General features: G+C 43.2%; 1 protein-coding gene across 1 annotated transcript in view; it reads right to left on the bottom strand.

Annotated features, from left to right (window-relative positions):
• PEX5L (peroxisomal biogenesis factor 5 like) overlaps positions 1-14,610 on the bottom strand; it is a 279,789-nt gene that overhangs the window by 120,031 nt on the left and 145,148 nt on the right. Inside the window, exons 4-5 of the mRNA XM_029617366.1 lie at positions 13,644-13,767; positions 5,426-5,522 (exon numbers count right to left, since the gene is read on the bottom strand). Of these exons, the coding sequence (XP_029473226.1) occupies positions 5,426-5,522; positions 13,644-13,767 (221 nt within the window). The remainder of the gene's footprint in view (positions 1-5,425; positions 5,523-13,643; positions 13,768-14,610) is intronic.

The following is a 14,610-nucleotide window of genomic DNA, read 5'->3' as shown; positions in this document are numbered from 1 at the left end:
GGACTGAATTTTCAAAGCAGTTACACACAGTTTTCAAAAGTCCATTTACTTATTTTAAAAATGTATATACCGTGTAATCAGTGCAAATACAATAAAAGCAGTTCACAATTTTACATATGTAATAAAAAACACAAATCAATACATCAACAAAACAAAATCTACTTGTTACCACTGTCCTCTATCAAAATGCATCCACAATGTACCACCCTCACTTCCCACACTAAGAAGGAAAATACACTTTTTAATCATCTTCCTGAACTTGGAATAATTATCCTAATAAAATCTGGAAGGGAGATGTTACTGATTAAAAAGGCCTGCTTCCATCCCTCACCAGATTTGAACTTATGCCCAAATGAAAACTCCAGTTGAGTCCCTTGAGAAGATCTAAGGGCTTATGCCTTACCAATTTTACTGACAAATACCTTGGCCCATCCGCACTCATACACTGAAAGTAAGAGATAGCAATTTAAATTTAGCTTGTTCTATAACTGGAAGCCAGAGCAGATATGCTATAAATGAGAACATCTTCTCCTGCCTAGACTTTCCACACACATACCATTCTAGCAGTGCTATTTTGAACAAGTTGTAATTTCCTTATCAAAGTATTAGGCAACCCTACCAAAAGGGAATTACAATAATCCAACACCCCAATGACAAGTGAAAACCTAGTTTTATGAGCATAAATCCTTTTGAAAATTCAGTCATATCAATTGTTTCTTTCCTTGTAAAAAACAAACATTGATGTCAGATATTAAAGGTTTCCTCTAACTTCTGACCAGACTATGGCAAATAAAATTCTGCTGATTGTTACCTATGACTGGCTTGGTCTTTATGTGAGTAAGAAGTAGGGATGTGAATCGTTTTTGAACGATTAAAATTATCGTCAGATAATTTTAAAATCGTTCTAAATCGTTAGAGTGCACGATACAATACAAATGCCCCCGATTTATCGTCAGGGGCATTTGTATTGTATCATTAAATAGGGCACGGGAATTATTTGGGGGAGGGCGGGAAAACCGGCACACCAAAACAACCCCTAAACCCACCCCGACCCTTTAAAACCAATTCCTTACCCTCCCCCACCCTCCCAAACCCCCCCAAAATGTTAAAGTTACCTGGTGGTCCAGTGGGGGGGGGGGGGTCCCGGCGCGATCTCCCACTCTCAGGCCATCGGTGCCATTTTTTTTTAGGGAGGCTCGTGCCGCTAAAAAAAACAACCCACCCAACCCTTTAAATCTACACCCCCCTCCCGACCCCCCCCCCAAACCTTTTAAAATTACCTGGTGGTCCAGAGGGGCCTCGGGGGGCCTCGGGGCCATAAAGATGGCGCCGGCCATCCAGTGCTCCTACCATGTGACAGGGGCCGGCCAATGGCACGGATACCCTGTCACATGGTAAGGGCAAAGGGGCATCGGCGCCATTTTTTTTTTAGAACAGCTGATGCCTGGGAACGGGAAATCTTTCCCTGAGGCCCCCCTGGATCTCTCCTCTCACCCGAGGCCCCCCTGGATCTCTCCCCGAGGCCCCCCTGGACCACCAGGTAATTTTAAAAGGTTTTGGGGGGATCGATTTAAAGGGTCGGGTGGGTTTTTTTTTTTTTAGCGGCGCGGGCCTCCCTAAAAAAAAATTAGCGATGTGAATTGGAATCGGAAACTATTCCAATTCACATATCTTAACGATCAGATTTCCCCCCCCCCCCCCCCAGCCAAATCTGATCGTTAAGACGATCTGGCACACGATTCACATCTCTAGTAAGAAGTGCTGCTGGTCGAGCTTCATGAAGGTTATCTATTACAAATATGTGGCATCCCTAAGGGTTGACCACTAGATGTCACCTAGTCCTTGTAGAAAGAACAATTTAGCTAGAGGGAATAGCATTTCACAGCTCCTCCTCTGTGATTCATGGAGTGCTCCTTAGTCTTTGTATTATCTGAAAGAGTAATTAACCATTTCACATTTACCCATTCAAGTCTGTTCATGATTTTGTAGACATTTATCATATCCCTCCTCAGCCATCTTTTCTCCAAGCTGAACAGACCTAACCTCTTTAGTCTTTCCTCATAAGGGAGCCGTTCCATGCCCTTTATAATTTGGATCTTATTTATTTAGACTTTTATATTCCGCTTTTCAGACTTTTTTCAGCACTTCAGTTGATTACATTCAGGTACTGTAGATATTTCCCTATCCCCAGAGGGCTTACAATTTAAGTTGTACCTGAGGCAATGGAGGGTAAAGTGACTTGCCAAAGGTCACAAGGACCCTGCTATATAACTAGGGGAGTAGGATGAGTTTCAGGAGGAGTGAGAGGGGAGAGTCTGAGGAGAGAGGAGCCTTATTGGAGTGGTTGCTTTCTTTTGGGTGAGGCCTACAGCTTCACCACAGATATTCTGAGAAAACCACCTGCCTGTGTGCTTCCTGCCAGGTCAGGTGCTACTATAGAGATAACAAGATAATTTATTAAGGATTTGGACTGTGTTAAAGCAGAGTTGTCTGAGTTATAGTCCGGAGCTCTGAGGAAAGATTACCACTTTGGATCCAGAGACCAAGTCACTGAGCCCTGTTAGTAATCTTCCAAAGTCAGTGAAGGGCTGCAGGGACAGTGGGCTCAGAAGATATAGAAACAGTCACTGAGATACCCTATCTACATTGAGGGAAGGTTGTTTACCCTTCTCTCATGTTGAGCGATTTAATGCCTTCCCTTCTGTGAGGCTCAGAAGAAGAAAAACACCAATAAGAGATTGAGGAGCATCAGTAAGACCCTCAACAGGATCTTCAAATTGCACACAGGTGCAGGTTGGGTCATGGTGTGAAATCTGCTGGATCCAGGTAGGACTAAGAAAATCAAATGGGAATCTGTCATAGCCTGGGACCCTTCAGGAGTAGGGGGACCACTACTCTCTCTTAAAGGGAATTAGGAATTCCCCTGGAACCTGGAGTGTAGCACTTACACAGAGAAAGAGAAGGGACACTCATTTGTACAGACATTTACATCACCTGGAATATTGATTACCTTTTCACTAAATCAGTAAAGTTAATTTTGAGCACCCAATCCTGTGTCCTGCATTTATTGCCCTGATCGGCCTCAGAATTACACTAACCAGCTGCACACCAGAAAGGAGGTCACCTCACCACCAGGGTCATAAGCATTCTGCTTTTCCCCATTTCTAGAATCTGGATACTTGTTGCTGAATCTCTACTAAAGGAGCATACCAATTCATTAAGTAGGTAGAGAAAAGAGTTAGATTTAGTTGGGTAACAGCTCCCTCATATGGGAGAATTGAATGGATTTCGAGTTGTCCTTTTCAGAAGCAGCATGGTATCATACTTGCTTCTGGCTTTTGTTTAGTTTTTGGGGAGAGGCCTTTCGGAACCAGGTACTCGCTCCTCGAGGGCCTGCCCTCTGTTCTGGTGCCAGACCTCTCATCTAGTGGAATCTCTGTTACTGCTACGTGAGCACAAAACAACTGAGTGTCTCTGCTCTAAGGGATCAGGTACTCGCTCCTCGAGGGCCTGCTCTCCCTGTCTCGGAGCTTCTCCTATTTCTATCTGGGACTCTGAATGCTTCTCATTGTGTTCTCATAACTCTCAGTCTCTTTCCACTACAGCACAGCCAAGCAGAGGATTCGCTGTTCCAGCGTCCTGTGTGAGACCTGCCCAGCCGGGCTCAACATCTATCCCTCACTACTGCCACCTCTGGTGGTTTCCAAAACTGTTTAATAAAAGATTCAAATCTGTGTTTGTGTGTCCAGAGTCTAGCCTGACACTGTGGTCCCTCACGGGACTGCCCCCCGTGGGCATGGTCAGCTGCCACAGTGTCCAAGGATCCACCCAAACATCAATAACCATAACACACAAGTACCGGAAAAAACACTTACCGAGCGTCGGAGGGAACGGAGTGCGATGGGTGACCCCGGTGAGGGATTTTTTGAGAAGAGAAACTTCAAATAGTTCCGTGAGGAAAGTTGTGAGAAATTTCTCACAGAGCTCCTAAATCGCAAGGCAACTGCTGCGTGGAAATAAAGAGACTGAAGGGGGACCCCTGGGGGCTGCAGGCTTAGTGCCATGCTCAGTGTGCAAAAGTGTTCCATGACAGGGCTCCTTCTGATGATGTCACCCATATGTGAGGACTACCATCCTGCTTGTCCTGGGAGAAATGAAAAGTTCAAAAAAGGAATGGGGCATGGGTGTGGCCTGGACAAAGTTTGGGAGTTACTGGATTCAAACTTGGTATTTGCGTGTAAATATTTATGCACATAGGCACGCGCCAGGGTCCCCTGCTGTGTAACTTTACTTCTGCTATGGATGATGTGTAAGTTGCAAAACAAAAAATTTTAGCAGACTAGTGGGGTTTTAAATATTGGGGCTAACAGGGGAGACGGGAGGCTATTAAACTAGGGGGGGGGGTTTGGAAGTCCTATCCCTTATCTGGTTGAACTGGGAATGAACTGGGAAAACTGGTAATGGCTTCGGTGCGTGTGTCTTTTAAAATCCTCCTACTTACGCGGTAGAAGCAGCATTTGCATGCATAGGCATGCATCCACTTAAAATTGTGCATTCAGTCAGGCTGTTTTATAACATATGCGCACATATATGCGCATATGTTATAAAATGGCCGTGTCCCTGGGCGTGGGTTGACAAACGCTTGCACATGTGCGCCCGTGCACCGGTTTAAAAGTTGCTATCTTAGTCCATACCATACTATAAACAAACTATTTACAACTTCTGTCTCTTGCTGTGGATGATAATGGCATTAGTATCATAATAGAGGAGAGCAGATTCCAAAAAAATTGAAAAATAAATAAATGGAGACCCCCAACCCCAACCCCTCCCCATCTCCCCCCAATAGACACTGTGCTGTAAATTCTGTATCTGGTTGAAAACCAATGTAAGAAACACAGTTGAAAAGTGATTGTGTTTTTTAAAAGGTTGTGTAAATAAGAAGAAACCTCATGATAAATCATTGTCAGTCAACCTCCATAGTATCTGCAGCCAGACAAAGTCACAAAGGCAACAAAACTTGCACCACTGAAATTTCTCATTTCATGGATGATTTTGTTTGAGAGGATTTATATCCTCTTAAGAGGGGGTCTCTTATTGTACTTTCTATTGATTTTGTTTGAGAGCCACTTTTTTTTCACATAAACTTTTGCCATGGGTTTCAATTCAAAATCTTTCACGTAAAATGAAAAATCTCCTGTTTTACTGAAACTGATGGCAAATTCTAGAGGGGAAAAAAAATGCAATGCAAACAAAACATGGCTGTGTACTAACATGATTCTATGGATGAGTGAGAGGTAACATATTTATTTCCCAGTTTTTGCAGGAAGGAAAAAAATGCCTGTTTCCCCCCCCCATTTTTACTTTTGATGCAAAAACGATTGTATATCTCTGCTGCTGAAACACTCTTTTCATGTGGTTTACTTACCCTGGTTGCCGGTGCTAACTCGAGATCTGATGTGGATTCAGACTCCAGGGCCCCTTTGCTGTTAGTTAGTTCAGGCTGTGATTTATTCTCTGCAGACCTGCATGGGGGGGCGGGTACATTTTTAGAAATTATTCAAAGCTTTCCACGAAACCAAAAATATAATACACCTTGGAGACCAGACACTAAACACATCCGTTTGGCCGACCTTCATTTACTGACTGGCAATTCTCCAAGTAAGCATTCTGTAAAATGGTTTGTTGAATACGTTAAAATATTTTGTTTCGCTTCAGCCCCACCACGTGCACTGATGCAAGAAATAAACTGAACATTGTGATTTCAAAGAACAATAATATACACACAATCAGGAAATTTCCTGAACAAAAGTTATTCTTCTTAAAATATTCTTATAAAACAGAATGGGCAACACTGTTTTGAAAAGCATGATATACCAAAGGGCCCTACTTAATTAGGGTACATTAGAAATGTGCATTCCACATTGAAAATGGTTCATCAAATTAAGGCCTGGATTTATCAAAATGCACTAAATATTGCCGGGCAGATTTTAAAAGCCCTGCTCGCGTAAATCCGCCCGGATTTACGCGAGCAGGGCCTTGTGAGCCGGCGCGCGCAGAACCCTGGGACGCGCGTAGGTCCCGGGGTTTTCGGAAGGGGGCGTGTCGGGGGCATGTCGGGGGCGGGGCCGAACGACGTGGCGTTTTGGGGGCGGGACGCGGTGTTTCGGGGGCGGGCCCGGGGGCGTGGTTTTGGGCCGGGGTGTTCCGGGGGCGTGGCCGTGCCCTCCGGAACCGCCCCCGGGTCGAGTTTCAGCGCGCCAGCAGCCTGCTGGCGCGCGTGGATTTATGTCTCCCTCCGGGCTAAAGGTAAGGGGGGGGTTTAGATAGGGCCGGGGGGGTGGGTTAGGTAGAGGAAGGGAGGGGAAGGTGAGGGGAGGGCGAAAGAGAGTTCCCTCCGAGGCCGCTCCGATTTCGGAGTGGCCTCGGAGGGAACGGAGACAGGCTGCGCGGCTCGGCGCACGCCGGCTGCCCAAAATCGGCAGCCTTGCGCGCGCCGATCCAGGATTTTAGAAGATACGCGCGCTGCGCGTATCTTCTAAAATCCTGGATCGGCGCGCGCAAGGCGCGTTCGCGTACTTTTGTTTGCGCCTGCTGCGCAAACAAAAGTACGCGAACGCGCTTTTTAAAAAAATCTACCCCTGCATGTGATAGGAAAAGGGGTGTGTTTTATGGTAATAGGCAGTTTATGCTAATACCTATGTGACGTGCTATCTGTGATAACTTTTTTGAACTTTGTGATAAGTGCCAGAATTGATGTATTTCTACATACATGAAGCTAGCTTGATGTTACCCAGGTAGGGAGTCCATCAAGCTAGGTTGAGAGAACATTGCACAAATCTCATCTTTGGGTGAGTTTCCTCACTCCGAAGGTCATCAAATCTTCACAAGAGAGCACTGTTCTGTTCGTACGTCTCACTTTGAATGTCAAAGTGGCCCCTAACCCCTGCACTAATACCTAAACCTCACCTCGAGTGGGCCTCCCATAGAGATATAAATACCTATGTAGTGTGAGGGCATTACAGCTAGGTTCTCTCTCTCTCTCTCTCTCTTTCTCCCTCCCCTAGCTAGGCTGGCTCTTCAGGAGCTCAAAACAGCATGTGCAAAAAACATCACAACTGCGATAAAGCCCTATCATATGATTTTACACAAATGAAAAAGGTGTAATTTAAATTGGTATTAAAGTCATGCAATACAGTTTCACAAAACTGTGAGCCTTTTTCTCATTTGCATCACACCAAACATTATGGTGCTTTCGCATGCGTTAATGTTGTTTTCGCATGCGTTAAAGGTGTTTTTTGCACGTGAAAACGCCTTAACGCATGCGAAAACGCCATATAGCACTTTGATAAATGACCCCCTAAGCTGGAAAAATTTCAAAGGTTCATCAAGCTGCTAAATGCCACAGCATGACTCATCACTGGCTTCAATAAGCGCGAACACATCACTCCAGTGCTCTCTGAATTATATTGGCTCTCGATTGCAGAACACATTAAGTACAGATCGTAACAATCACCTTTAACCTTGTCTCCTCTAATGCTTCACCGTGGAGCAACGCTCTTTTACGGCTTTACTGTCTGCCCATCAGCTTCGATCTGCACAATGAGACCCTTTTAGATGTGCCCTCACCACTGCACGCTAGACTTAGTGTTACCAAAGACTGCGCTTTCTCTGTGGCCGCTCCGGTTATCTGGAACTCTCTTCCCGAAGCCCTACAATTGGCAGACAGCGCTAAGACCTTTAAGACTCCACTAAAAACATGGCTATTCAGACAAGTGTTTTATTAAGTCTGCAGAAGGTTCCTGTATGTGTGAATTCTATTGTTTATTTATTTATTTATTTATTTACTTAAGCGTTTTTATATACTGAAATACGTTGGGAACATCATCTCGGTTTACAGTTAACTTAATACAGCAAGAAGCTTTACAAAGAACAGATAACAATATGTAACAACAGGATACAAGTTATAATATTGATTAACTGTGTATGATGAAGGTATTTACAAGATATTTACAAGGAAATTACAAGGGAGGAGGTGGGTGAAGGGGACGGGTACATAGAGGGGGTTTAGGTGTAGGAGTGCTTAAAGAGCCAGATCTTGAGGTTCTGTTTGAATCTTTTTGGGCAAGGCTCCTGGCGAAGACTAGGAGGCATCTTGTTCCAAAGGGTTGGACCGGCAATGGAGAGGGCACGTTCTTTGATAGACTTAAGCTTTGTCATTTTAGGGGAGGGAGTGTGTAGCGTGGCATGGTGTTGTGACCTGATGGGTCTGTTAGGGGGTTACCATTGCTAATGGCAGTGGCTATTCTCTAAGTGAACTTAATAGCAGGTAATGGACTTCTCCTCCAAGAACTTATCCAATCCTTTTTTAAACACAGCTATACTAACTGCACTAACCACATCCTCTGGCAACAAATTCCAGAGTTTAATTGTGCGTTGAGTAAAAAAGAACTTTCTCCGATTAGTTTTAAATGTGCCCCATGCTAACTTCATGGAGTGCCCCCTAGTCTTTCTACTAGGGGGCACTTGGGGGGGGGGGGGGAGCGGAAGCGCAGCGCACAACTTCCGCTTCCTCCCCCTTCCCCCCCAAGCAGGAAGATTGACAGGCCGTATGGCCCGACCTCGAAGATAGCAGGAGGCCTGTGGCAGCAGGAGAGGCCAGCTGATCTTCCTGCTTTGGGGGGAGGAAGCAGAAGCTGTGCACGTGCTTGAATGTGTATGTGTGGATGAGAATGGGAGTCTGGGTGTGTGTGTGGATGAGAATGGGAGTCTGGGTGTGTGTGTGTGGGTGAGAATGGAAGCTTGAATATGTGTATGTGTGGGTGAGAATGGGAGTCTGGGTTTGTGTGGGTGGGTGAGAATGGAAGCCGGCCCGTGATCCTGGACACAGTGGCCATTTGCCGCTGTGTTCGGGATCACGGGCCGGCTGTTGGCCGGCGCACACAATCTACGCCTGCTCGGAGGCAGGTGCAACTTATAGGACAAAGATAAGGGGGGGGTTTAGGTAGGGCTGGGGGGCGGGGAAGGGAGGGGAAGGTGGGGGGGGGGGGCGGAAAGAAAGTTCCCTCCAAGGCCGCTCCAATTTCGGAACGGCCTCGGACGGAACGGAGGAAGGCTGCACGGCTCAGCGTGCGCAAGTTGTACAATTGTGCACCCCCTTGCGTGCGCCGACCCTGGATTTTATAAGATGCGCGCGGCTGCGCGTGCTTGTTATAAAATCGGGATTAGATTTGTGCGCTACGGGTTGTGCGCCCAAATCTACGCCCGCGCGTAGTTTTTAAAATCTGGCCCTTGGTGTACAAGGTAAGGGTAATGAGAATAATCCTGGCATTTCTACTTTTTTAGAAGAATCATTGGATATTATCAATAAGAGGGCTACATTGTTTGTTTCTTTTTCCTTGTAAAGAGTTAAAGAAATGGTCTGAGAAATTTTTTAAAAACAAAGAAATGTTATTTTGTGGACAGAAAATTAATATTTTTCCTCATGTCTCCAGACCTACCCAGGCTCAAAGGAGACATTTCCTGACCTTGAACAGTAGAGTTTTGGGTATTGATGTGACTTTTTTTTTTTTAATTTCCCTGTAGATGTTTTATAATTTTTCAAGGTAAGAATTTTATATTTTCTGACCCAATTTATCTCAAGTCCTTTTTGATGGATAAATATGAGGTAATAGTGAGTCCATCAATAGCAACTTAATTTAGGACCTAATTGGATTTTACTTCCTCTCTCCTAAGTTTAATTGTGTATTTTCCTTTTGATATTTTTTTATTGTCCCCCTATTTTTATTGGGTCCTTGTGGTGCAGTAAATATCTTGGCTGGTATGTTTCCTTTACTTGAGAGTACTGTACACAAGTTTTCTTTGTATTATTTCTTTATGTTTGTTTGTAAAAAGCTCAATAAAGAAAAAATTATAAAAAAAAAAAAAAAGTCTTTCAAATTGATTTAGCATTTTCCCTAAATCTGGCAGTAAAAATTAGATCAATCTCCCCAGCGAATCTGGGGGAAATTAGAAAATGCTTGTAAACTTAAACTAGGCTGAAATGTGTGTTTGAGTTTGACTTTGAATTGCTCACACATTTCCAGTGCATACCAAGGTCAAAATGAAATATATGCCCTGCAGGTAGCTCCAGGTGACTAAGATGCTTAATCCATGAGTAGGATAATTTACAAAGCAATTTCAGAAGGTAAAAAAACGTTTTACCCAGTTAAAATTGGCTACCTATATGGCTCAATATGGCTAAATGTTCATGAGGCAGATGCAATAAATCTGTGTGGAAAACAGGCGCTCAGTGTTGAGCGCCCACTTTTCTAACGTGGGCCCAGCCACTTCTCCTGGGTGTGCGATCGAATATTTAAAATGAGGGGTTGCACTAAAAAGGAAGCACTAGGGATAAACGTGTGCTCCTAGCGCCTCCTTGGCAGCAGGTGCCCTGGAGAGGTGAATGTCAGCTGGTTAGGAAAACAGATGATCAATTTTACCAGCATCCGTTTTCCTGTGCACAGCCACGGGTTAGGAAAATGGACACTTGTTAATTCCCTAACCTGACCACAGGGACACTTAAAAAAAAATGTTTTTTTTAAACATTCTGGACCTTTTAGTTCCTCTGACTTAATATCGTGGCGATATTAAGTCAGAGGAAGTACAGTAAAGCAGGATTTTCTGCTTTTCTGTGCACTTTTTGGGCTGCTCAGAAATTAACGCCTGCTCTGGGTAATCCCCTTATAGAATAAGGGGTTGTGGACACGTGGTTTGGGCAGGGTGGGGCAGGGGGCAGGCTGGGTCAGCGTCATTCGATTCTGTCCTGGGGAAGCACGCGCCGGCAGTCGGCCAGTGAGCAGAGATTACTTCTGCTTCAGAGGAGCAGTAAGTACCAAAATAAAAAACTTAGAAGCAGGTTAGGTTTAGGGGGCGGGGAGGAGAGGGGAAGTGGGAGGAAGGTTAGGTAGGGGGGGTAGGGAATTTCCCTCCCAATCTGCTCCTTAATTGGAGCGGACTGGGAGAGAAGTGGGGGAGGCGCGATTGTGTTGCCACGCGTATTTAGCAAAAATCCAGCGTGCATGTGTGTGTGGCCATCGTATTTTATAACATGTGCATGTTGAAAATTACCCCCAAGTACATACTCTCATTCTCCCCACACAAAAAGCATGTACAAGTCACCATGCGTACTTTGTACTTGCAGCATTTTTCAAAGAGAAAGTACATGCATATCTTTGCTTCAAGAATTGGAGCAAAGTCTGCGGGTAAAAAAAGCTATGCATAATCTTTGTCCCACTATGGACAAATGTGCATTTTCAAAGAGTTGCATGCATACAAATCAGCATATCTGCATGTAAATAGCATATACTTGCATATAAACCTCAAAATACACGCATAAATAAAGGCATGCAAGTAAATTTGTGCATGTAAAAAAGGGGAGGACCGGGGACGTTCCAGGGCAGGGCCAACATTTACATGAGTAACTTGCTAATTTATAAGCATTTTATGCACGCATATTTGGCAGCTTACTTGCATATATTTACACCTGTTCTACATCTGGAGTAAGTGTTCATATATTTCTTAAAAATGAAATACAGACTGGGTGGGAGGGTCTGTGTGAAATAGGGAGAGTTGAGGCTGAAGAGCCAGGAGGCTCTCAATGCCCTACAGATGAACTGGGTGAACTGGTAGACTAATTGGTAAATCTGGTAATTTAATTGCCACGCGCATGTTAGAAAATCTCCCAACTTATTTGTGTAAAAACCTACTTACGGAGAGGGGGGTAAATGAATGTAAATTATGTAGGTAAAATCTCTATGCGTATATTTTTAAAGTTAGTTGTAAACATACACAAGTATAGCAGTTGTGCACTACTTATTTGGATAAATTTATATAGCTAAATCCTGAAAGCGGCATTTATCTGGAAATGGTCCAACTTATCTGGTTAAGTAGCAACACTTATCTGACCAAGTTCCGACTTTTCCAGCTAAGCAGTTTCAAAGTCACTACTTATTCGGATAAGTCTTAAAACACTACATATCTGGCTAAGTCAGATTGCCAGAAAAGTCTAAAATGCTCTATTTATCTGACTATCTGACTTAGCTGGATAATTGGCAATTTAAGACTATGTGGACAAGTCAGAACTTATCTGGATAAGTACAATATGTATTTACATTTTCTTTTTATGTTTGCGCATGTTGCAGGGTGCATTTATGTAATTTATAACCTATACATGCGTACGTGTATTTTATATCATTATTCATGCATATTAGAAAATACAAGAGAAGACTTTTGCACGTCCATATACACGTGAATATGGGTGCACGGGCAGCAATTTGAAAGTTATCTTCCTTGTGAGGAAGTTTAGGTGTAAAATTAGGGGTAGATTTTCCAAACCTACACGCGATTTTATAACATTTATTTAATTTATTTATTTTGAGGCTTTTTTATACAGATGTTCAAAGGACATCACATCGGTTTACATGTAACAGGAGGAGAAACAATATATAAAAATTGTAACTGTGCAGTACATAAGATGAAAAATAAGGCAAACTAACAAGGTATAACTGGATAAGGAGCAAAAAAACAAGGTATAATATTATAACATTATAAACATGGAATTTACAGTGTCAATAAATATGCGCGCGCATTGTATAAAATGCCAGGTCGGCGCGCGCAAGGGGGAGTCTACTTTTGCAATTATGCGCAGTGATGCATCGGGGCCTTTCCCAGTTCCAACCCAGTTCGCTCCAATTAAGGAGTGGACTGGGAGAGAACTTCCCAACTCCCTAGCCTAACCTCCCTTCCTCTTCCCCTATCCTGCCCTCCCCCTATCCCTATCCTAACTAGCCCTAATTTTTCTATTTTACCTTTTGCTTCTGCAAAGGAGCAGGAGCAAGTTGAGCGTGCCGGCACCCTGTCGGCGCACAATCCCCCAGCACAGCGGTAAATGGCTGCTGTACTGGGCCTCTAGCCCCACCCCGGACCACCCCGCCCCCCCAGACCACCCCTTTTTCAAGCCCCAGGACTTACACGTGTCCCGGGGTTTACGTTTGTGGCCGGGCCGTTTGAAAATTGGCCTGGTGTGCATAAGGCCCGGGATTTATGTGCACCGGGATTTGAAAATCTACTCCTTAATGTTAATTGTATAGGAATATTTATGCATTTTTATCCTATTATAGACACAGAAATGTTTAATGCACACAAATAGTAGATTATGGAAAGAAATGAAAGCAAAAATTCACTAGGCACATTTTGTGTGATCTAAATAAGAAAAAAGAAAAATCAGCTGTTATTGGTGCATACAGTTTTCCACCCCTAGGCTGTATTAGAGCATGTAATGTAGCCAGCTTGGTTTGCAAGAGACAAATTAGTCAAATTGGATTATGATTCTGAAATACAGAGCTAATGATGAGATTATAGAAGTTCCCATGTAATGAGAAAATATATCTAGAAGATGTTCTTTTTGGTAGCATAATGTTTTAAAAAGTGGTCAGCATGCAAAGATGTTACACTCCGATTTACAATCCATTATATGCAATATCTCAGAAAAGCAAATTTCTAGTAAAGCACCAATTACAACTCTACCTTACAAAAGAATAATTAAAGACCATCAGTGAGGACAAAACTATTATGTGTTGTTGATTGGAACTTGAGAAACACTTTACCACAAAAGCTCTTTTGAAGCCGCCTTGGATGAGGATTTTCTTTCCAAAATTCGATGCCTCTCATTGCTTTTATCGCCACAAAGAGTTGCTTCATCCCATTTTTCCAGTTGTGCACGGATATCAACTGAAGAAAGAAAAAAAAAAAAAAGAGCACTTGGCAATGACAATATAACTTGGAGAACATTATTCATCCTGGAGCTCTGTAAAACTGTTCAGGGAAATACCAATGTCTTTGACCTGCCTGTCTCTCTTTTTATAAGAATGTGAAGCTAGTAGCAAACACCATCCTCACACAGGTGAATTTTAATCTACTAGAGATTTTGATTTTAGCAAGACAGTGTAATTGATGCCTTGTGAAATAAAATGACTTCGATATCAACATTAGGATAAATGACACCACTGCCTCTCCTTTTGAAGTTTTAATTTTAAAATCCAAACAACTTAACATATGCTTGTCTACTGTCCCCCAGGACTATTAATTCACAACGTCACCTCTAATTGAGTTATTAAGAAATTGTGGCTTAAACACTGAATCTACTATTGTACTGGGAGACTTTAATCTTCATATTGATGTACTTCATTTGTCTGATGTGTTCAAAACTTTCATGGAATCCATGAATGCCTTAGGATGGGACCAGATCATTCAAGGTCTCATCCACAAAGCCAGGCATACACTGGACCTGGCTTTTATGAATTTAACCTCTTTCTTGGTATATGGACCAACATTAAAATATCTGACATTCCCTGGTCAGACCACAATTAAATTCCACACAAAGCCATTAATAGAGAATAAAAAATCCTTAATTAAGCACGGACAGATGGACATCGTAAAACTCAAATAAAAACTACCCTTATAGCTCAGTAAAATTGAAGCTGAAGACATTGCTTTGGCAATTGATGACTGGAATAATATGCTTAATCAGTTTGCTGATGAGTTGGCTCCTCTGAGCACAATTAACTCAGTCAA

The sequence above is a fragment of the Rhinatrema bivittatum genome, chromosome 9, assembly GCF_901001135.1.
Source record: "Rhinatrema bivittatum chromosome 9, aRhiBiv1.1, whole genome shotgun sequence".
NCBI classification, from domain to species: Eukaryota; Metazoa; Chordata; class Amphibia; order Gymnophiona; family Rhinatrematidae; genus Rhinatrema; species Rhinatrema bivittatum.
The sequence above is the reverse complement of the archived record's forward strand: the minus strand, read 5'-3'. Positions and strand labels throughout refer to the sequence as shown.